Genomic DNA, 24618 nt, shown 5'->3' on the forward strand with positions numbered 1-24618 from the left:
ACCCCTGGCTTGGTGGGTATGGGGGTAATGGGGGGGCCAAATAATGTAATACTATTGTACTTTACAGTGGAACTACAAGTGCCAGCATGCCTGCCATTTTGCACTTGTAACTTCACTGTAAAATAAATAATTAAAAAAAACAAAAACACACCGTCATTAGTATAACTTTATTTCACACACCTACCCATTCACACATACTTACCTATACCAGATGGAATATCCATAATGAATGGCCCTGCAAAAAAGAATTCATACTCACCTATATCTTTGCGCTGGTCTCCGTTGCATCCCCGGGACTTGGCAAAACAAAAAACCTACTCTATTGACCACACGGACAAGTGATTTTTTTGGGGTGTCCAAAAGTGTTTTTTTTATTTATGTTTGACAGTTTACCTTTGGGGGACTATCTGAAGGCTGCACGGGGGGTCCCGCAATGTTGCACCCCAAAACCCCAATTCTGCACTTTTTAACGCGTGCTATTCATAGGCGATACTTTTCCGCCTATTACATTGCGTTAACTTTCCGTCTAGGCGGAAAGTCTTTCAAATTGACTACGTAGGAAAACTAAAACAGGCGATAATGACGTAATCGGCGGTAAATTACCGCAAATCCGCACCTAACGCCTCAAATTGAATACGGCCCTTAATTGTTTTACCTGCTGACAGCATAAATATTTCAGTGATCAACAGATTGCTAGCTGGTGGTCCTTTCATTAACAATTGCCCAGCAAGCAGTCTTAATAGTGGATGGATTTGAGGGTCAACAGCAGGATATAGTGAGCAAGTTAGGAGTCCCGCCGGGTCTTGGGAGGCCACCTTCACAACATATCCCTTGTTGTCCTCTCTTCCCGTTTGCATTCAGCAATAAACTGGTTGCACGAGGATCCAGTCTTCTTCTGGTAACATAAGAACTTGTCCCTGTCTAAAACTGTTATTTTACAGGCTCAGTCAAACCACTGCTCACAAGTAGGTGTGAGAAAAGACAGGTTCTTGAGTATCAAGATAAAAATCAGCTTTTATGATGCTGACAATGTACTAGATATTTTTTGTTCAGCCATATGAGCACTTTTTCCTAAGACAAAATGAAATTATGTAAATCATCTGGACCAGGTGACATACAGTGTACTCATGTGTCCTAAATTAATTAAGTTTGTTAACAGCACACTATTTTGTGTATTGAAGGATACAGGACATATCACATGACTGGCCTAAAGCATATATGTTACTGATATTTAAAAAGGGAAAACAATTGGAGACAGGTAATAATAGCAGTGAACCTAATATCAGTTGTGGGAAGTATTTCAACTAATTTGATGTTACCCAGAATTATTAGATGGAAAATAAACTAATAATCTGTCAGATTCATTTTATGATGATATAAATGCAACTTGGTAGTGCAGTGGATAGAATATATTCAGATGGCTCAAACGCATATGATATTATTGTACAGAAAGTTCCTAATGCAGATTTTTATGTACATCTGGTTTATTTGCCTAAAATATTAATTTAGATTTGTGCATATGCATATATCTGTGTGCAAATTAGATTGCATCTCACACTCGCAACTTCTAATGCTTTGAGTGGTGGAATGCAGGAGGGAAGATGCCAGCAAAGGTATGCCAAGTACAATATGCACATATTCTTGTAAACTCAATGGAGGTAACTCAGATGGGGAAGCATATAAGTGTGCCAGGAGGTGCATTTCTTACAGGAGCTCGACCCATGGTGCTACGATTGGCACTGATGATGACCAATGAGCATGGACCTTTACAGTGTTTAAAAAAAGCAGGACCCTAAATTATGATCAAAGCACCAGTGCTCCTAGTCCAGAATTCAGGGCGTGCTGGAACCTGTAGTTCCACATAGAAAAATATTACACAATTGACACCTTGTTGTGCCCTGGGAGTGCTACGGACAAGGTGCACCTTGTCCTTGCTATGTGCATTTGGTGTTCTTCATAAATGACTTCCAAAGTGTTTAGGTGGTAGATGTTCTTTCAGTTTTCTCTGCACAAACAAACAATATTATGCAAAAATAAAATAAAAAGCTTCAGATATCAACCAATTTGCTTCTTGACTTTATTCACAGTAGTGTTTGGTAGCTGTTTGTTTAGTGTACACTTATCCTAGATCTACACTAGAAGTAATTAACAGAAAGGATAGAGTTCCCATATTCTTAAAAATAGAGACCCATGACACATATATGATACGTAGTTCATCCGGCACATAAAAGTTACCACCATTTTGAGTGTGAAAAGCTGTCACATTTTCCAACTGCCACACTCTTCATGATTTGAGTCAGAAAAGGTCAATGTCACTCTGACAATTTTCATGACAGCCAGTGGGAAAGTAAACCAAGAGATTTGGGGTGACCATCTTGGTTGCAAGGCATAGCAGAGGGGAGGTCGTGTGAGGTGACAAAGCTTTACAGGCCACAGGATATTTCAGTGATGTTTACGGTTGTGGAGGTACAGGCTGTGGATCAGTGGAGATCTCAAAGAAATAAGCAGCGCTTGTAGCATTCAATTAATAGAGAAAAAAATATATATTTATTTATATATAAATCAAAATATTGAATATAAAATATATATAATTTCAAGCAAACTAAAACAGGAGAAATGATTCCCCACATGTAATTAAAAAGTCACAGCCTTTGCATATGATAATTCACTGAAGGGTGAAACAATAAAAGGAGATGAAAAAAATATATAAATTATACAAATACTAAAATATATGCCCTTATTTATACGAACCATTTATACCGAACAAAAGGAATGTTATTCCCTGGGGGTTAACATTATCCAGTATCTCTATACTTAGTATATAGAGGAGACGGATTATGCTCCCATTTCTTCTTGCCCATATTGGGTTTCTTCCTCTTTGTGGAATAAAGAACATCACATAGAATTTGTTCATATGTTATGTTGTAACCACCTTCACTAGATCCTTAGAAAGAGAAGTCTAGGTGTGCATATATTTATGAAATAACTTTCAACATCTCTATGTATCTTATTATTTAATATTTATGAATTATTATCTTTATTTTTTACTATTAATATATTTTGTTATTTATCTTTTTTCTTTTCCTTTTTTTTTCTCCTTTCTTTTTTAGCATAAATAGGAATATATGATATCTAAGGATGTATAATGGATATATCTATATAAAGGAATGTTTCATGCACTGTCTACAGAATTAAAAAAATGTAAAAAGAAATAAGTGTCTAGAAATAATAACAATTTGAGTTTAGGATAATCACATATCCTTGGTTGTGGATACCTGTCCATGCTATGTTTGTATTTAAATGTATCTTGTGTGTTAAATGGATTAGATATTATATAGTGAAAAAACACTGAATAGAACTAAGATCTAATTGTTCCATCTTTGATCTTCAAATATAGGTCTGGATTTTAATTAGTATTTAAGACATTCTATGTTTTCTTGACTGTTATTTATATACTTTGCTAAATCTGTAAGCAAGATTGTAATTGTAATTGTGTTTGTACAGCGCTGATGATTAGGAAACCATGTGAACACACGACTCACAGCTGAATACAATAATATGCTACTCATGAGAGTGTCTCCAGAACTTTTCAATTGACAATTATGAGAGCAGGTATTTATATCAGGAATATCTAGAGACAACACTCTCTCACATTGCCTCTGACATAGCTGTGATACACAGGGAAACGCGTTAGGCTCTTGCTGAGGGTGATTGATTCATAGCTATACGCTAAACACCTGCATCTTTGGAAACTGAGCTTCTTGTTTATACGGGACATTGTGTTGATTTTTAAACAGTGAGCGGCAACAGTGGCTATTGCACATACGGAGCTTTGGGACCATCACCACCATAGGAAGAGCCCGTCTTTTGATGCAGCACACTTAACCGGCTATCATCAGACTTCCCCTCCGGGAGGGTGTTTGCAGACTGCAGCTGCCGAATTTCACCCTGCCCGGCTTGGTCACGCAGCGAGTCACTACGTTTGGGTTACATGAACTCATTGCCGCTGCCACGGACGTCCCTTATCCCTCAATAAGAGATAAGTCCATGCTGTGATAAACAATCACCGCCGACTACACTGGAATCTGAGCCTCTCAACTACCAGCTCCATCTGATAACTACACCAGGGACAATACAGGTATTTATCCCAGGTGACTGTCCCCCCACCTGGATGTGAGACACCTACCCTTATATAAAGGACTAATACGGGGCTGTACAGTGGCTTTATTTATCCCCCATTGCTCTCCAATTACCGGGACATTGTTTGGAGCTCAAAAATATTTTTTATTCAGTAAAATATCCTTGTTATCAACAGAAGAGACATTATTACCTTTGGAATTGTTCCGATATAAAATCTAAACATAAGAATATTAGAAACTGAATATATGCAGGTGTTTTTTCATCTCCTTTTATTGTTTCACCCTTCAGTGAATTATCATATGCAAAGGCTGTGACTTTTTAATTACATGTGGGGAATCATTTCTCCTGTTTTAGTTTGCTTGAAATTATATATATTTTATATTCAATATTTTGATTTATATATAAATAAATATATATTTTTTTTCTCTATTAATTGAATGCTACAAGCGCTGCTTATTTCTTTGAGATCTACATTCTATATATCACCAGGACACTACCTGGCTATTGTTTGCAGCAGCTACAGCATCCAGGAATAGAGGAATTTTAGAATACTCTATATAGCGCTACCTTTTTATTGTTTATTCTTGTGGATCAGTGGGGCTGGAGTGTAGGATGAGAGGACAGACATGATAGTCAGTACCACTGTAAAGGGTGGCTGGTCCATGCCTAAATGATCAGTGTGTGGTCAGGATCCAGGGTCTCAGTGGAAGGTTCTGAGGTCTATCTGAGCCACAGTAATGATAAGTGTTGCAGAGCACATCGGTGCTATAGTAAAACAGAAGATGTGTGGGAGTCTATGTGCAATGATGTTGAAAGGAGGTACTGACTACACCAACCTGGGAATTATCAGGTATTCCAGACAGATGGTAGTAGCCAGTGGCTGGATTCACTGCAGAATAAAGTGTGCAGGTGCAGGCTAAAGGATAAAGGAAGATGGAATAGGCCAGAGTTGTGGTCTTGATTAGTGTCAGCAGGCTTGAAGAGATGCAGGCTTAGTTGTGTGCTCTATCAAGGATCCTGGGGTGAGCCATGATGGGGAAGGCACTGGGGCAAGCTGTGGCATCTTCAGATCAATTTGAGGTCCTGAAAATTTTGGGAACTGAGCATCAATGGTGAGCACAACAGAGTACGATTGCCTTGGTCACGAACCGGATGTGTATGACAGTATATGACAGAATATACCCCTAGACCAGTGGTTCTCAAACTCGGTCCTCAGGACCCGACACAGTTCGCGTTTTGCAGGTCCCCTAGCAGCTGCACAGGTGTATTCATTACTCGCTGACACATTTTAAAATGTCCACAGATGGAGTAAATTTTTTAACTTGATTCAGTGTGGAGACATGGAAAATATGCACTGTTTGGGGTCCTGAGGACCGAGTTTGATAACCTGTGCCCTAGATATATACTCCACACTTCTAAGCCACTGCCACTATCAATTGGCAAAACTAGGGTTGAGTACGGGATCCCGGCGGTCTAGATGCCAGCAGTCTGAATACCAACAGTGGCACCCTGACAGTCAGAATCCTAACCCAACTAGGTAAGTGTCCTAACATAACACATATTTCCCCCACACGCAGCCTAACTGTAACCCTCCCCCCTGCAGCCTAACCCTATACAGCCTAACCCTAACTCTCCCCCTAGTGCCCAGCCCTAAACCACCGGCGAAGGCTGCCAGGCGTTGCTGTGTCCCCGCCGTGTATAAGTGTCATGCACATGTGCAGATAGTCCGACATGCATGCACATGACACAGCAGCCCGTCATTGGCACTTGTAAGCTACCAACAACTGAGCAGAGAATGCTGCCGGGGTGGGGGCATCGCTGGATCTCGCCAGTGAGGTAAGTAATGCTAACTACCAATGCCATATTCATTAGTATCACTGCAGTACTAAACAAAATATGCTTATGCAGCTGGTATTAAGGTTCATTGATAAATGAGGCCCTATGTGTGTAGTATTTTGTTGCAGCAGAATGAATTTCATGCATTTGTGTAAAAACCAACAACGAAGAAATACGAGGGAAAATTGGCACAATAATAGGTGTCATGTATATGTGGATGTGAACTACAACATTAGATTGTAGGGTGGGGGTGGGAGCTGCATTGCGTGATTCCCAGCATTATGACCCCACCCCTCCCACTTAGTCCTCTCCCTCCCCCAGATCACTCAGAGAACAGAAAGAAATAGAAGGTAAGTAAGCTGCATATTACTGATACAATGGGTCTGTTTTGTTAGCAAACCTATACATTTCCTTCTCTTGTAAGTCACATTTTTTTTTATTTCGATTGATCATTTTAATTACCTTGTTCCTATTGTTGTTTGAAGAAGTGTACATATTCCAGACACAAAGAATATGGTACTTATCAACTGGCTTTTCACTCCATTGTCATGATTAACACACAGGGGTTCTGCTAGAATTAATGGAATGGCTATTATTCCACCAAAGGCCAAAATGTAATGCTGTACAAAGTAGAGAAAATACATATATTTTATTATGTTGTTTATTATTAGTCACATGATGTAAATAAGAAACAGAATAATTTCCTGGTTTCACTAACTTGATGGTAGTGCTTATCTGTGGTCTTATTGTGAAATATATTGCATAGGTTATAAACTCTGAAGCAGCAGGACAGCAACTTCAAGCCTTATGAAGAAGTTATATACAAGTATGGTGGGATATATTAGCTATCCTACAAATAAATGTGCATGTTATTCAATAGGCAACAGGATGTAGAGGATATTTACGTAAACTGTATTTTACACTAATAAATTCTCAAGCAAGCCAGAGACCTTGATTGCACAGATTGTATATATGCTGTACTGTATGATCAATGATCAGTGACGGCTCAAGGCACGGGCTAGCAGGGCCGTCGCCCGGAGTGCCATAGCCTGAAGGGCGCAACCCTGTGCCCTGCCTGAACAGAGGAACCCACCATGACCCGACTTTGTGGCACAAGGTGTCCTGGAACCACTCTCATATATTTGGACCATGGTGACATAATATTATCACACAGTTGGTTGCTGCAGATTTGTCAGCTGCAGCTGAGGACAAAATCATGTGGTATGTGTGTTATGCTTCTGTAAGTAGCCATTAAAAGATGGACAGACTAGGGCCATAAGTGATGAACATGGTCAGCAACAATACTCAGGTAGGATGTGGCATTTAAATGGGGCACAACTGGTATTAAGGTTCTAATGTGTACCACAAAGACATTTCCCACACCATTACACCACCACCAGCCTGAATCATTAACACAAGGCAGTATGGATACATGGATTCATGTTATTTATGCAAAATTCTGTCCCTATCATCTGTATTTCGTAGTAGAAATCGGAATTCTGCAGATCAGGCAACATTTTTCCAATCTCATTATATCTCATATCTTATTATATCTTACTATGTTATAATATTACCACTGTGTTCTGCCCACCCAGCCTGGCCTCGGAGAGATTGCTACATGCTCCAGGGAGTCAAGGAGTTTCCATAACTTGCATAGATAACATGGAGGAAGCAGTTTTGCATGTGAAAGGAGGCATTTGTTTGAACATTGTTCAAACACCCCTTGTTAACTTACACCCCTGAAGAAGTTGCTGACACAACTAAATGCATTGGATGATATGGGTAAATGATTCATACACACAGCCGAAAGTTCCAAAGAAAATGTGCATCATGGAAAGGGTTCCCGGTGGACTTATAACATCTTAGGCTGTTGCACAAGTTCAGTATTGTGCTAAAGCATTTTAAGTAAAAGCATATAAGCTTGTTTTAAGAATTGCATTACATAATTGGTATATTATTCAATGATCGGCTGTGGACTTTGTTTCATGGATGCATTCAGTGGAAGGGTATCCTTACAGGAATTAAAGTCCCACCAAGCTCACAAATAGATATTGTGCAAGAATGATCGAAACTATAAAAAAATTACATCTACAATGGAAAAGATAATCAGAATAACAATAAATTCAAGTTACAAAATGTACATATAATGCTTATTGAAATATCATTAATGTTTTATAGCAGTTACTACACCATAAGCATCCACTTGGTGTTTGCATACTGTATATGTTTCATTGTAGGTCCAAACTGGCAGAGGTCTAACAAGAGGATCAGCTGCTTTGTTGAAAATAAATCAACTTCCACAAACAAGGACAATTTTGAATTATAATACAGAATTAATGTTTATTTTTGTGATAACTTGTTTAAAAACTAGCTGCAGTACTCGGCTCCGCTCAGGCGGAAGTCAGTGATCTGTCTCTCCCTAGGCAGCCACCCCTTCAGTGGGCTGCACTCTGGTGATCTCTGCCACTTGGACACCAGCTCCCTTGTACTGAGTCGCGCCTCCTGCACAGGAACCACCTCTAGGGACTTGTACTGAGCCAGCCCCTCTGTTCTCTTCAGTGACTGCCCTCCAGTATTTCATCCCTGAGGACAGTGCTGCAGCCTCCCCAGATGACAGGGAACTTCACCGATGACCGCATATAACTCTTCCCTGAACAGCAGGTACACCAACACTTTTGTAATGGTCTCCTCAGGTGGCAGCTGCTCTCTTCACTGTAGGCTCATGAATCACTGTAGCCAGTGACCACATTTATTATATAAAGGTTGTGTAATGATTAACACTTTCCACACTGACTGTTTCAACGGTTTGTCTGTGGGAACAATATCAAGTTCTCTTAGGTGACTAAACTTTCACTTTTAAATGAATGACAACTATTACAGATACATCCTCATTGTATTTCTTTGTAAATCTGTTATCCAATATGCAATCCTGATATAACAAACTGGGGTGATATGGGGTGTGTGTGCGTGCGTGCGTGTGTGTGCGCACGCGCGGGGGTTGTCACTAAAACTTTTTCCATCTAAACTAAATTCATTGTGATTCCTGCATACAAAATAAAATCCCCTCTGAAACCATGATTAATGTAAAACAAGGGCCCCTGAACAAATGTGTGTCCCTGCCACAATAAAACATTAAATGCTGAGCATTATTGTGCATTATCATACAACACAAGCAGGGTCAACCACCAGATCGTCACAAGCCACAATGTCCTGTATCAGTTGACAGATATCCCATAATTAGCATTACTCATTTAGAAAAGTCAATGAGATTGACAGAAGTGAATTACACAGCATAGGCTCATAAAATAATTAAAATTGTCACTGATTAAACATGCTGAAGGAATTCTACTTACACTGCTGAGTTAAAGTTGTTTCTCGGCTGCACACACAATCACAGACATTAAATACATAATAACATCACATATATTAAGTTAAAATAAAATGACTGTCCCCTTTGTTTTATTTGACAAGGGATAACTGTGGGTTCCACTTAAGCTTAGGGCCTACTGCTGCATCCCGTGCAAACGTCAATCTCTATTTTGAGCCTGCTTTGAAATTCTCCATGCTCTTAATGTTCAGCCAGTCCATATGCAACTTATTAGCAACAAAGCCATGTATTAAGTATGTGCATAGTTGAGACTGCCATCTGGATTTTAAATACAGTACTACGGAATATGGTAGAATTATATAAATATTAATGTTGGGTTTATGTTACTTTGGGCTCTATTTACTACAATCCGCATATTGAATGCGGATTGTAGTGTGATATTACCGAGTGAATTCGCATTGCGAATTCCGGCAATATCACAGGGATTTACTATAAATCCCTTGCAGGGACAGAGCTTGCGATAAAGCTCTGTCCCTGCAGATCCCATCCGCACTCTAGTCGCGGTATTTTCGGAAAAAATACCGCGACTAAGAGCCCGCGCATGCGCCGACCCACCGTCGCTACTAACCCCCACTGATGCTAAGCCCCGCCCCCCCGGCGCTAAGCCCCGCCCCCCGCGATCGCGGACCCCGCGACCCAAAAGGCGACCCCCCCTCCCTTCATTACACTTACCTGCACCTCCTGGCCTCCGGTGATCTTCTCCGGGCTTCCCGATCAGGTGATCTCCCATACTGCACTGGGACCCGATCACCTGATGACCGGGCCCCAGTGCACTGTGGGAGACCAGCTGACCGGAGAGGAGCCATCACCGGAGGCCCGATCACCGGTCCCTGGATTCAGGTAAGGAAAAAAAAAATGTTTCTTTTTTTTTCTTTTTTTTTACAGTAATCAGCTTGCGGTCTACTTAGACCACATAGCTGATTACTGGTACCGGCTCCCGCCTCTGCTCTCCCCGTTAGAGCAGAGTGGGAGCCCGGTAACCGGGGGAGACCCTGGATAACGCCACCTCCAGGTGGCGTTATTATCACAGGGCTTCCCCCGGTATTTTTTTACAATTTATTTTTAGTAACTTGCACACAGATCACATTTCCCATTACAATTATGGGAAATGCGATCTGCTTTACTAAAAATAAGTGATACTGGGGGTTGGAGTAGAATTTTACTAATTCTACTCCAATTGCCCTGTAATAACTACAGGTGAAACTAAAATAATGTGAAAAGGGTGTGAAAACACCCTTTTTCACTTTATTTTAGTAAAAATAATGTTAATAAATAGAGCCCTTTGAGAGTTATAACATGGTTGATCCTGTGAAACAAGAAAAATGATTCACAATGCTGTTTTAAACATAAAAGACAGATTTCACTCCAGTTGCTTAAATAATGGTTGTACTAAAATAAGACAGGCATGCTTTACAGGACTTTAAAATGGAACTCAGATATTGTTTTTTGGTACAATAGTCTTTATATTTGTCAATATTTATTTTTATAGTATTTCACCATTGTATTGCTAAAGGCATAAGTCTGTGTCTAGCTCCCCTAATACCTCCCGTCTCCTTCCCATCAGGCTCTCAACTTCAGTGCTCCCTGTTGGAGAAAACATCACAAGCTGACAGTACTGGAATCATATGTATTATACATATAAACTGGTTGCTAACACTCTTGCTGCTTCTACACCATGAAGCTTAATAAGCCATCAAGATTTATAGACTTAAGTCAAGAAGAAACTAACAAAAAGCAGAGCGCAGTATCACTACAAGGACCATAAACTATAGAAATTAAATAGTTTAATAAATCTCCCAGTTGAACTGAGGTTAAGGATTAAAGACACTTAAAAGCATATGTAAATAGCAACAATGAAAAGACAACATAAATTATATATAAAAAGTCAGTAGGATTATTTGAACATGACTGTTCATACAGTCGCTGTTAGAAAAAAATAGTAAGTTATTGAGAAACCAGAATAGCAACTCAGGGAGTTCCTGTTGAGACAGTGTAGTGATGTTGTGAGCTATGTACTCGTTAGTAGATATAGCCTTTTGCTGAAAGGATGTTAGAAGTCTTTGATTGAGTCTGGCAAGCCTGCCCTCAGCCATCAATCATATAATCCAGGATGGTAAAGCCGGTGTATGAAGGGAGGGCCGCGGCTGTCTATCTGTGCAGCGTGTGACCGCCGGAAGATGGAAAGACACAGGAGTCAGTGTTCAACCACACAGGTGAAGCAGGTAAAGCAGTTGTAGTGAGAGCTTGTTAGTGCTGCAATTCTTCCTCTGATGCCACTGAGGGTGTGTATCTGACGCGTTTCTCGGCACTGTGCTGTTTCTTCAAAACCTGTATTCTCCTGTTGCTGAATCTCTACTTTAAAAACCCTGAGCAGCCAATCAAAGACAATTGCTAATTCCGACTGGACTCTGACTGGACTCAATAGTTAGATCCCGATCAGCAGGGAATAGAACAAACACACTAAAATCAATTAACAAAATATACCACACTTATTACTATATATCATTGTATTATAAACATTATTGTACAAAATGAACCTACAGATGAACCAAAAGGGATTAATTTAAAAATTATGTAAAAAGGAGTATAGATAGATATTTCACCATTGCACACATATTAAGTTTTGTCAAATAAGTCGGGACAATTAGAAATGAAAAAAGGCATATTAGATATAAAATTGATATATTATAGAGATATACCAAAAATAAAAATAAATATAAATATATATAGAAATATATTTTTTGAAATGAAGAAAGGTACCTATCGTGTGTGTGTGTGGGGGGGGGGGCAGATTGTGATTGCTAGGATAATGTATAGAAGACACTAAAAAGTGGAGGGTTAAGAATGTGACAAAGAAAGAAGTACAAACAGGATGGTAATAGGTCACCACAATTGTGCATAAGTGGGCCTAAGTCACACCCTATTAGCAGAAAATGTATCCATTTTCTGCTATCTGGGAACAGCTCTCACGGTATTAAGATGTCCATTCTTAAATGCATCTCAGAATGTCTGCAAAGATGGGATAGTTATATGAGTAAGATTGGCATAGAACCCGCTGCAGGGACATCTAATGCTGATACAGTGATGCATAGACTGTTTAATAAAATGGAGTCTTTGTGTTTGACAGAAACCCACCATTGGTGGAACCAAATAACTTTACAAAAATATCTTGATAGAGACCTAATTCCACATGGGCTAAAGATTTTTAAATCATTCTCTTTTAGGGATGATCCATCATTTACTGAGGTTTGGAAAAAGACACTTGATAAATGCTGCAGGGACTTGATGGAGCTTTTGCTCCAATATAGAACTAAAAAAGTTTTAGAGACACAGAAAGAAACTGAACATATTCAGACTGAACTAAAAAGTTTTGAGGACTGTCCGGGTTATGCAGATTATGTTTTGAAGATAACCAAATGGTAGAAGAATTTGAAAAAACTGCAGAGAGATAAGGATGATTATGATAACAATAAAGTTCATTCATATACAGTAATAGGAGATTTAGGACCCCTTCTCACCATAGAACCCCCCAGTCCAATAGATATGGACATAAGACACCACTATCTAGGGGGTTTAGAAAGAAAACTTACAATGTAACATGGGAAAAGGACACTCAGAGACAAAGGGTATCCAGTACGAGGAAATCAACCAGTAGTTCCCTTTTAGAGATAAGACTCGTACTGAATGGGATGTCGTACACTACAATAAATTTAATGTTCTCCAATAAGATTTTAATGACACCCCTAATTCTAAACTAAACACCCAGGAAGAGGCCTCTGCCAATACTAGACAACCTTTTTTAGAGAGGGAGAGATGAACAGATCATCTACGGTCACCACGAGCACTAAAAGAAAGGGGCCAAGCTATAGATTGGATGGGAAAAAGAGGAGGGAAGAAGAAAGAGAGGAGTTAGAGGGGGACATGCCAAGAAGAAACCCAAACAAAAACCTGCTATGGAGATAAAAACTATGGGTATTTTCAATTTATCGAGTAAAAAACTCACATTGGATGAAATCAGATTATTGAATTAGGAGCTCAAATTCACTTCAACAATGAAACCCAATATCTTTGAATTATTTGTTGATCTAAACAAATTTGTTAGAATGTTGAGCCAAAAGAGATACTTTGCACTGAAGTCCCTCAAATAGAAGGGAATCGAAGGATCCCCCATTGTCCTAGATTCCAAAGACTTAACTCCTTTGGAAATATTAGAATCGCCTTCTCAGAAAATGGAATTGCATCCCAGGTGGAAACCACTAAACTTTTTAATATTTCCTCTAATAGAAATAAGTTTAGAAATCCCTCCAATTTTTACACTCTACAATACAGAGGACCCTTTGTGGAGAGCTTTTTCTCTACCACTTTGGAAGATTTAAAAAATCTCTGTATAAAAATGGATGTTAAAAAGAACAGGGATAATCTGATGAGACAGGAGAGATTGGCCTTAAAGAGAATCCCTATGGACCATAATATTGTTATAAAAGAGGCGGATAAGAGGCAGGGGAATTTACGAGGAAGGGGAATAAGAGGAAGGGGAATAAGCAGGAGGTATTTAGACAGTTAAACAATCCTACATTTTATGAAAAATCGACTCAAGATCCAACCGAGGAGTTTTAACGTGATATGAAAAGCCTCTTAGACCAGGCTCTAATGGATAATGTACTATCCAAGGAAATACTGTATGGCACTTTTTGTTGATTACACCACTGGTGGTCTCAATTTACTATCACCTACCTAAGATTCAGAAATCCCTTACTTCACTTCCTGGCATCCAATTATTTCTGGGGTTGGGTCCCTCACATTTAATTTACCAATGTACGTTGACTCACATTTGCAAGTTTCTACGTTCCCACATTAAGGACACTAGACACTTCTTAGAGAAAATCTGGACTATTGAATGAAGAGAAAACTACTTACTCATGAACTACGATGCTGAGTCACTTTATACCAACACACCCCATGAACAAGGGATCTCAGCTGTTGATTATTATCTTTCACATGATCAGAATTTGTCTGAGATGTGACATGGATTAATTTTTTCTTCTATTAGATTTATTTTACAACACAATTATTTCACATTTGATTCTAATTTTTCTAAAAAAAAATTCCCGAATAGGGAAGGAGTCAGTTAGCCATAGGAAATTGTAAGCAGGACTACCTTCGATCATTAATGAGGAGATTGATTATGTAGGTGTTGGTGGTAGAGATTACATGTGCTGGGATCAAGTTGAGAGAAGGGAGCTACCTGACACTGGACTGGTTGTTGTTATTACTTTGGCATAATTTTCAGATTTTGGCAAAAACTTTCATGAACTCACTGCAAATGATGTAACAAGGTGGAGGTTTCTAGATGGTTAACATCCCTACCTCTACTTACTTTGGCTTTAAAAATGCTACATATGGCTTGACAATTATGGGTAAAAATAATTCCACACATAAGTGGATTTTTGGTCATAAAACCAGGCATGATAATGACCTTCTTCTTATCACAGGCAAGAACTGCTTCCACTGGTGCCTAACTTACACAAACAACATCCTCTTCATCAACATCCTCATTAACGGCATCAGCTACACAAATATCCCCCTCATCTTGTTGCACTTCCACAGTAGCATCCTCAATTTCTACATCAGCATTTTTACTTGTGCTGCTCATCTACACATTTGCAGAGGGTGCAGAAATGGAGGAAGGAGGATTCTCTATGTGTACTGTTTTATAAAGGTTAGGCTCACACATAGCACTCGTGGACACTAGATACTAAGCCATTAAGCAATGGGCACTTTTTGAAGGTCATTCAGTTAAACTTCCCTCCTCAGTTATTCCATGGCTTAAAACAATTCCTCATTTTATCCACCCCACAATGGATCCTACTCTCAAATGCTGGAAAAAGCTTGGATTCTTCCCCTCTTTTAATCAAGGTGCCTCATTACTTACACCCCTGCTACATAATTCAGATTTCCCTTCTGGGCTATCATCAACACCCCTTTCTGTTTGGTCTTCAGTAGGTTTCTGATATTTGGGACATATGGTAAATGAGGGAGGGTTGCAGTCTTTTACATAATTTCAACACAAATTTGAAGCTAAATGTAATAGAGTGCAAGCCGAAGCAACTGTGGGAATACATGCGAGTATTCTTAAAACAGCAAGCATGTTAATGGCAAAACCAGCTTGGTTTTGCCTTTAACATGCTTGCTGTTTTAAACATACAGGAATACTCATATGTATTCATGCAGCAGCGCCAGCTTGCACTCTGTTTCATTTAGCCCTAACTCATTTTGGGTTTACCTTCAATTTAGACACTATGGGCTAAATGTAATAGATTCTGATTTTCAGCTACTGCAGGGATTTATGTGAGTCTCCCCGTATTTTTAAAGTGGCAATCATTTTAAAGTCTAAATCAATTTAATTATCATTATAAAATACTGAATATCTGTAAGGGATTTGTTTAGTGTGCATGCTGTTTATTCAAATTTTTCTCCTCAGATATTACCGTGACAAGTTTCAGCCCTTATTGAGATACAGACATATTTTTACCAATTATGGATTAACACTTCTATTAGTTTAAATTAGGGGTGTGCACCGGCCACTTTTCGTGTTTTGGTTTTGGATCTGGATCTTTCTTCGTGTTTTGGATCTGGATTGGTTTTGCCAAAACCACCCTTCCGTGTTTTGGGTTCTGGGTTTTGTGTTTTGGATCTGTATTTTTTTGAAAAAGAGCATAAAAACAGCTAAAATCACAGAACTTGTAGGTTTTTCTGCTCCTATGCTATTATTAACCTCAATAACCTTAATTTCCACTCATTTCCAGTCTATTCTGAACACCTCAAACCTCACAATAGTGTTTTTATGTCCAAAAGGTTGCACTGAGGTAGCTGGATGACTATGCTAAGCGACACGAGTGGGCGGCACAAACACGTGGCCCATCTAGGCGTGAAACTGCAGTGGCAGACAGGATGGCAGTTTGAAAAGCTAGGCCCCAAACTGTACATAATGCAAAGAAAAAAAAGAGGTGCAAGATGGAATTGTCCTTGGGCCCTCCCACCCACCCTTATGTTGTATAAACAGGACATGCACACTTTAACAAACCAATCATTTCAGCACCAGGGTCTGCCACACAACTGTGGCTGAAATGATTGGTTCGTTTGGGCCCCCACAAAACAAGCTGGCAATTAATCTGTCCCTGCACAAACTGGCTCTACGGAGGCAAGATGTCATCCTCATCCTCTTCATCCACCGATTCCTCACCCTCTTCAGTGTGTACATCCTCATCCTCACAGAGTATTAATTCGTCCCCGCTGGAATCCACAACCACAGGTCCCTCTGGAGGCTGGTCTCCCTGGAAGAGTTGATAATTCATTTTATGAACATCATCTTCTCCACATTTTGTGGAAGCAACCTCCTACGCCTTTCGCTGACAAGGTTCCCGGCTGCACTAAACACTCTTTTGGAGTACACACTGGAGGGGGGGCAACTCAGGTAAAATAGAGCCAGTTTGTACAGGGACCTCCAAATTGCTTCTTTTTCCTGCCAGTACAGGTACGGACTGTCTGACATGCCTACATGGATGCTGTCACCGATGTAATCCTTTAACAGACAGACGCACGCTTGTCGCTGCTGCTTTGAGGATGCAAGTGTGGCTACAGCCCACACAATTCACAAAGACAGAAAAAAAAAGAAGAATATTTTTATTGTTTGTGGAGCGCACTTTGAGGGTTACACCACCCTTTAACAGACAGACGCATGCTTGTCGCTGCTGCTTTGAGGATGCAAGTGCGGCTACAGCCCACACAATTCACAAAGACAGAAAAAAGAAGAAGAATATTTTTATTGTTTGTGTAGCACACTTTGAGGGTGTCACCACCCTTTAACAGACAGACGCACGCTTGTCGCTGCTGCTTTGAGGATGCAAGTGCGGCTACAGCCCACACAATTCACAAAGACAGAAAAAAGAAGAATATTTTTATTGTTTGTGTAGCACACTTTGAGGGTGTCACCACCCTTTAACAGACAGACGCACGCGTGTCGCTGCTGCTTTGAGGATGCAAGTGCGGCTACAGCCCACACAATTCACAAAGACAGAAAAAAAAAGAACAATATTTTTATTGTTTGTGTAGCACACTTTGAGGGTGTCACCACCCTTTAACAGACAGACGCACGCTTGTCGCTGCTGCTTTGAGGACAGGTTCATATGCAGTGACAGTAGACTTGTCAGAAATTGTTGGCACGTCCTTCAGTCTGGACCAGATGTCCAAACCAGCCCTTGACTTATGACACAGGCGCATGCTTGGCGCTGCTACTATGTTGATGCATGTGCGGCTACACCGCACACAAGTCACAAACACATTAAAAAAATAGTTTTTTATTTTTTGGAGCACTTTGAGGGTTACACCACCCTTTAACAGACAGACGCACGCTTGTCGCTGCTGCTTTGAGGATGCAAGTGCGGCTACAGCCCACACAATTCACAAAGACAGAAAAAAGAAGAATATTTTTATTGTTTGTGTAGCACACTTTGAGGGTGTCACCACCCTTTAACAGACAGACGCACGCTTGTCGCTGCTGCTTTAAGGATGCAGGTGCGGCTACAGCCCACACATTTCACAAAGACAGAAAAAAAAAGAACAATATTTTTATTGTTTGTGTAGCACACTTTGAGGGTGTCACCACCCTTTAACAGACAGACGCACGCTTGTCGCTGCTGCTTTAAGGATGCAGGTGCGGCTACAGCCCACACATTTCACAAAGACAGAAAAAAAAAGAACAATATTTTTATTGTTTGTGTAGCACACTTTGAGGGTGTCACCACCCTTTAACAGACAGACGCACACTTGTCGCTGCTGCTTTGAGGATGCAAGTGCAGCTACAGCCCACACAATTCACAAAGACAGAAAAAAAAAGAATAATATTTTTATTGTTTGTGTAGCACACTTTGAGGGTGTCACCACCCTTTAACAGACAGACGCACGCTTGTCACTGCTGCTTTGAGGATGCAAGTGGAATCTAGACGGGATTTGGAACCGGGGACACACTACCTCCATCAATTGTCTAAATCCCACTGCACTAATGGCGGATACCGGACGCACGTCTAACACCAACATAGCAGTCAAGGCCTCAGTTATACGTTTTGCTTCAGGATGACTGCTGTCGTACTTCATCCTCATTGCTAGGGGCTGTTGGAGGGTCAATTGTTTAGTAAAAGTAGTGATGTTCCTACTTCCTCTCTGGGATGATGAACAACTCCCAGCAGCAGCAACAGCACTAGGAGGAAGTGGTTCTTGATCTTTCCCTATATTATTTTTATCGGAGAAAGTTTGGTCCTCCATTTATGTTATATTGATATATACGTGTGGCTAAAGCGCACACAAACACAGAAAATATTTTTTTATTTTTGCTGGAGAGTAGTGCACTTTGTGGGTTACACCACCCTTTAGGAAATGAGCCAGCCGGCTCTTTACTTATGGGACACAGGCGCACGCTTGGCGCTGCTCCTTTGTTGATGCACGTGCAGCCACAGTGCACACAATTCACAAACACAGAAAATATATATTTTTTTGGTTTGGACTGAAGTGTTCTTTGGGGGTTACAGCACCCTTTAACGGTCAAGCCAGCCGGCCCTTTACTTATGACACAGGCGCACGCTTGGCACTACTTTGTTGATGCACGTGCAGCTACTGCGCACACAATTCACAAACACAGAAAATAATTTTTTTTTTGGTTTGGACTGGAGTGTACTTTGGGGGTTACAGCACCCTTTAACGGTCAAGCCAGCCGGCCCTTTACTTATGACACAGGCGCACGCTTGGCACTACTTTGTTGATGCACGTGCGGCTACTGCGCACACAATTCACAAACACACAAAAAATATAATTTTTTTAGCACTTGGGGGGAGCACCCCTGATGGACAGAGCACCCCCTGGACAACACTACAGCACCCCTTTAGGACTGGGACACTGCACAGGACTTTGGAGTGGACACAGCCCCTATGGAGAACTGACTGCACAACACAGTCCAGCCAGCCCCTATGGACTTTGAAGTAGTGGACAACAGCAGCACAGCGCAGCACAGCACAGCACAACACTACTCTGCACTACACTACACTACACTACACAGCCCAGCCAGCCCTAACTCCCACCCTCCCTCTTCACTGTCCACAGCCGAGTGAGAAAATGGCGCCGACGCAGGTACCTTATATAGGATCCAAAACCCGCGAGACTCGGAAGGCGGGATGATGACGTTTTGCCTCGATTTCAGATCCGAGTCAGGCGGGAAAAGTCGAGCCTGACTCGGATCGGCCTCGGATCGGGGGGGCTCGGGGGGGGTTCGGATTTCAGAAATCCGAACCCGCTCACCCCTAGTTTAAATATAGCTCTGTGGTAAATGTGTCAGTGCTGATTTAGCTGAAGTATTGCATTACACCAGATTATAATTCAGTATCTGCTGATTAGTTACATGTGTCCTCTGCATTGTACTACAAGTCTCAGTATGGCAGCACCTCCAGTCCAAGCCCCCTCCCCCTTTCTACATGTGGTAGTGTAATTGCTAGATACATTGAAGCTACTGTTGGCTCTTTTATGTGGTTCTCAGTCCAGATTAGAACCAATACACTACGTACAAAAGGAGACAAACCAAAATAAGATGAATAAAAAAATAAACGATTTTGGAATAATCTAATTATTGTTATAAAGTTCAATTAATAGTACTAATTATGGATCTCATATATATATGAATAGGAAGTTTATTGACCTTCCTCCAGAGAGATTCCCTATTCACAACAGGAACAACACTAATAAGGTGCACTAATAACAATCTCCGAAATTTTTTGGCAGAAGTTTAATATCTAAAATTGCAGTGTAAAATACAATATTTCACTAACTTTTTCTCTTCAAACATGAGAGAACACTAGATGGTCTAAGTAAATAATATTAAAAAAAATATATTATTTAACAACCATCACTGGGTCCATCTAGAATATCTGCACATATACATCTGATCCCTACAACTTGGTCACAAAGACATACATATGTCTTGATTAACGTCCTCAGAGACTGGGATTCATTTTAATTTAAAAATATATATTTGTAGGATATTGGAAATATCTTTAAATGTATAAAATAAAAGTTCATATAGGAAATGGACCTCAGACTGCACACATATAACATATATATATATATATATATATATATACATAATTGGAGATGCTACCTGTGGAGACAATTGATATATGCACAAAAAGAAGAAATACAGGTGCTTAACTCCAAATTAACTGATTGCATATAAATAAATACATTTTTGCAATGAATAGAGGTTTTCGGCATAATCTTGGCCAAGGTTATGGGCCTACCCACCACATCCGGGTAACCTCTGTCGGGTAGGTCCCTAACATACTAGGGTTCAAATCCAGAGTACAGGACACCTCCAAACTGGCCCAACAAAGCCACCCCAGGGCACCGCCATAGTTAGAAAAGTGCAGTGTAAAAGAGATAGTTAAGAGCAGCCAGGCTGCATATAAAGAATGAAAATAAAAAAGTGAGGTACATGTATAATAAAAAACAGTGAAGGGCTAAAATATGTTATAAAAGAAAAATGTGTTATAATGCGGTGCCCTGAAACAGATCAATCAAAGCAATCCAGGGGGACCCACGCCCCAAAAATGAACCAAAGCTGCACTACACAGTCTAAATATTTGCAGGACTTACCTATATTGTGCCACCTCTGACTGGTGTGCATATTACTATGCCGGACTCCATGCTCTAAACCAATATAGTAAGGGTGCTAGTCTGATTGGAAAGTGTCTCAGGCTTTCCAGGTGTGCAAAGCAATGCACTGATTGAATTCATATAGGAAATGGACCTCAGACTGCACACATATAACATATATATATACATAATTGGAGGTGCTACCTGTGGAGACAATTGATATATGCACAAAAAGAAGAAATACTGGTGCTCAACTCCAAATTAACTGATTGTATATAAATACATTTTTGCAATGAATAGAGGTTTTTGGCATAATCTTGGCCAATGTTATGGGCTTACCCACCACATCTGGGTAACCTCTGTTGGGTAGGTACCTAACATACTAGGGTTCAAATCCAGAGCGCAGGACACCTGCAAACTGGCCCAGCTAAGCCGCCCCAGGGCACCTGGAAAGCCTGAGACCGCATTATAACACATTTTTCTTTCATAACACATTTTAACCCTTCACTGTTTGTTTATTATACATGTACCTCACTTTTTTATTTTCACTCTTTATATGCAGCAGTGGCTGCTCTTAACTATCTCTTTTACACTGCACTTTTCTAACTATGGCGGTGCCCTGGGGCGGCTTAGCTGGGCCAGTTTGGAGGTGTCCTGCGCTCTGGATTTGAACCCTAGTATGTTAGGGACCTACCCGACAGAGGTTACCCGGATGTGGTGGGTAGGCCCATAACCTTGGCCAAAATTATGCCAAAAACCATTTATTTATATACAATCAGTTAATTTGGAGTTGAGCACCTGTATTTCTTCTTTTTGTGCATATAAAATAAAAGTTACAGTATATTTTAAACTGAAATAAAAAGAATGTCTCAAAAAAAGTAATTATTTTCCTCTCCATTGGACTAAATTTGTACTACTACTGACCTTGGGTGCACCGCCAACCTGAGTGATAAAACCTTTCTCCTAAATTAAGGAACTAGCTGTAATATATTGTTGTTTTTCTGAAACATTGGATCAATCAAACTCATTCAAGAATAAGGAGAGATCTTGTGCGGGACCACCCACTCTTTCATATCAACTTTGTCTATTACCACTATGACCTGTATATGTCTTTTTCTATGTCTGCTGCTGATGTTGTATGCAATAAAAACATATTGGATAAAAAAATTCTAATAGGTCCAATAAGAATCCATGGAACTGACATTCACCTTACATAACACATCTGACATGTCCTGTAGATAGGAGAGTAATCCCAATACATGATGATTGAGATGTAGATCCAAGAATGAGCTGGCATGTTCAGAAAGACACCCAATGCCCAACACAATGGGTCTACCCTCAGGGATGGGAAATAAGTGCCCCTCCAGCTGTTGTTGAACTACAAATCCCAGTCTGCCTTGCACCAGTTTTAGCATGGCCAAATAGCAAAACTGTGGCAGGACATGCTGGAATGTGTAGTTCTACCACATCTGGATGGCATCTTATTGCCCACCCCTAGTCTACCTGGTGGCTTGGAAGTATTGCTATGAATCATCTGCAATAAATATAATTTGGGGATTTTTTGATTTTTAACAATAGATATTCATATTCTTGTTTTTTGATAATATTATTCGCCAGTGATTCATTCAGAATTTTGGCTTATAGAGCATTGAAGTTCTCTGTTGGGCTCAATATACTCTTTTTGTAACATGCCACATCAGTTAATTGATCACTCGATCTGCAGATATATCTGTTAGGTGTTTACCCAGCTTTAAGGACACTATTGTTTATATCATATTGTTTGGTGTTCTATATATATTTTTGTCACACAATTAGATTGTGAGCCCAGTGCAAAACCAACCTGTGTCTCTTATAACTGCATACACTATCAGATTTTTGTTCCAACTAGCCAACTAGTTGGAAAAATAATCGTTAGATGTGTGGCCAGCCTAAGCTGAATTACTGGGGTGAGAGGAGGTATCAGTAAGGGTTTGAGCAAAAAGATTTGTATTCTGGGCCACAAGTTCACTGCTGCGACTCCTATTTCCATGCCATTGTTTTTATCTGCCAAGAGTGAAGAGCCATGAATGTCCATGTAAAACCAAATATAAGACAGCTAGCAATGTTTTCCACAGGGAAAAGCTTGTGGTTCACAATATATAAAAGATAATAGTAATAATAGCATGCATATTTTGTTGCCATTTACAATAACACATTTTTCATTAAATCATATTCTTTAAAATCATTTTGTGACCACTTATTATGAATAAAAGGTTATATATACTAACCTGAAGTGCCAATAGTATACACAAATACCAAGGTGGTCTGTCATTGATGGCATAAATTAATATTGGCCAAAAGTGAAATGCACTGGATTTTTAAATTGAAAACACTTATCCCTAAGGGGCTCAGGCCCTGATTCAGAGCCGGACTGAATCAGGGCTGGTCTTTATTTTTTTTTAGAACGGCCTCCTGGCCGCTCGCATAGCTGTGGGTGACCACCCACAGCTATAGCGAACGGCCAGGTAGATGGTTGTGATGGTCAAGACCATCACGACCATCGGGCTTGCGATGAGACACTTGTGGTAGGGTCTTGTTGCCGCAAGCCCGAGAGATTTCGGATTTTGGCTCTCACACGGGAACGCCTCCGTTTGGGCAGCCACTCCCCCGGCCCGCCCACCAAAGGGTGCGTGCTGTCACTCAACATCGACAGCACGCCCCCTTTGGTACTAGACCCGGAGTGACGGATTGGCCGTCGCTATCCGGGTCTCGCGCATGCGCACAACGGAGCCGTCTTCGTCGTGCGCATGCGCTCTGGGCCACCATCAACCCGGTTGTGAGCACTCAGCGCTTGCAACCAGGTCTGAATCAGGCCCTCAATGCGGATTACACCAGAGCACAAAGATCTCGAAACCGGAAGTGGGCTGTGACGCACTTCCGGTTCGTGCATCGCCTTCTAAGGAGTAAATTAATACAGTTTTAAACTTTTATTATGATGTACCATTGATTTATAAGTATGAGGATCCTTTATGGACCATGGGAATAATAATTAGAGGCTAGAGAACAGCCATAATCATGGGGCTAATCCTGCGACCTTTCACCCGGAAGTTTTGGGAATAGAGGGTATATAAGATGTGTCCAGGTGATCACTGTCACACAGCATTGTAGAAGGGAGGTAAGCTCCTGAAACGCGTTGGAACATGGTGACAGGATCATCTACCCAGAAGGAATTACATACGGGAGACCCCCTAATAGGATCCGAGGGAGAGGTTATCCGGAAACCTCCACCTATATAATTACGGGCCCTTATATGAGGGACTTCCGGTAATTCCCCATTTTTTTCACCGGAAACGAGAGGTAGTAGCACCTATATGTGAAAGTGTTTGTGCATACATTTCATGTTTTAAACTTGATATATTGTCTTCTGCATACATTTATGTATATGAAGGGTGTGCCGTGAAAGACACACCAACTTTTTATTTTTGAAGAATTGTAATTAATAAATTTGTGATTTTACTATACTACACTATGTTCTATATGTTTATGTTTTCATATAAAGGAGAATAACACCGTCAGCAACC

General features: G+C 40.4%; 1 protein-coding gene across 1 annotated transcript in view; it reads right to left on the reverse strand.

Annotated features, from left to right (window-relative positions):
- The window catches only part of LOC148538365 (solute carrier family 23 member 2-like), a 240093-nt gene extending 215854 nt beyond the window's left edge, over nt 1-24239 (reverse strand). The window contains exons 1-3 of the mRNA XM_088455399.1: nt 24139-24239; nt 23326-23362; nt 6439-6596 (exon numbers count right to left, since the gene is read on the reverse strand). Coding sequence (XP_088311525.1) covers nt 6439-6596; nt 23326-23362; nt 24139-24239 — 296 coding nt within the window. The remainder of the gene's footprint in view (nt 1-6438; nt 6597-23325; nt 23363-24138) is intronic.
- Nucleotides 24240-24618: the final 379 nt, after the last annotated feature.

Source organism: Taudactylus pleione, unplaced genomic scaffold (assembly GCF_031769625.1).
Source record: "Taudactylus pleione unplaced genomic scaffold, aTauple2 ptg000040l, whole genome shotgun sequence".
Classification (NCBI taxonomy): domain Eukaryota; kingdom Metazoa; phylum Chordata; class Amphibia; order Anura; family Myobatrachidae; genus Taudactylus; species Taudactylus pleione.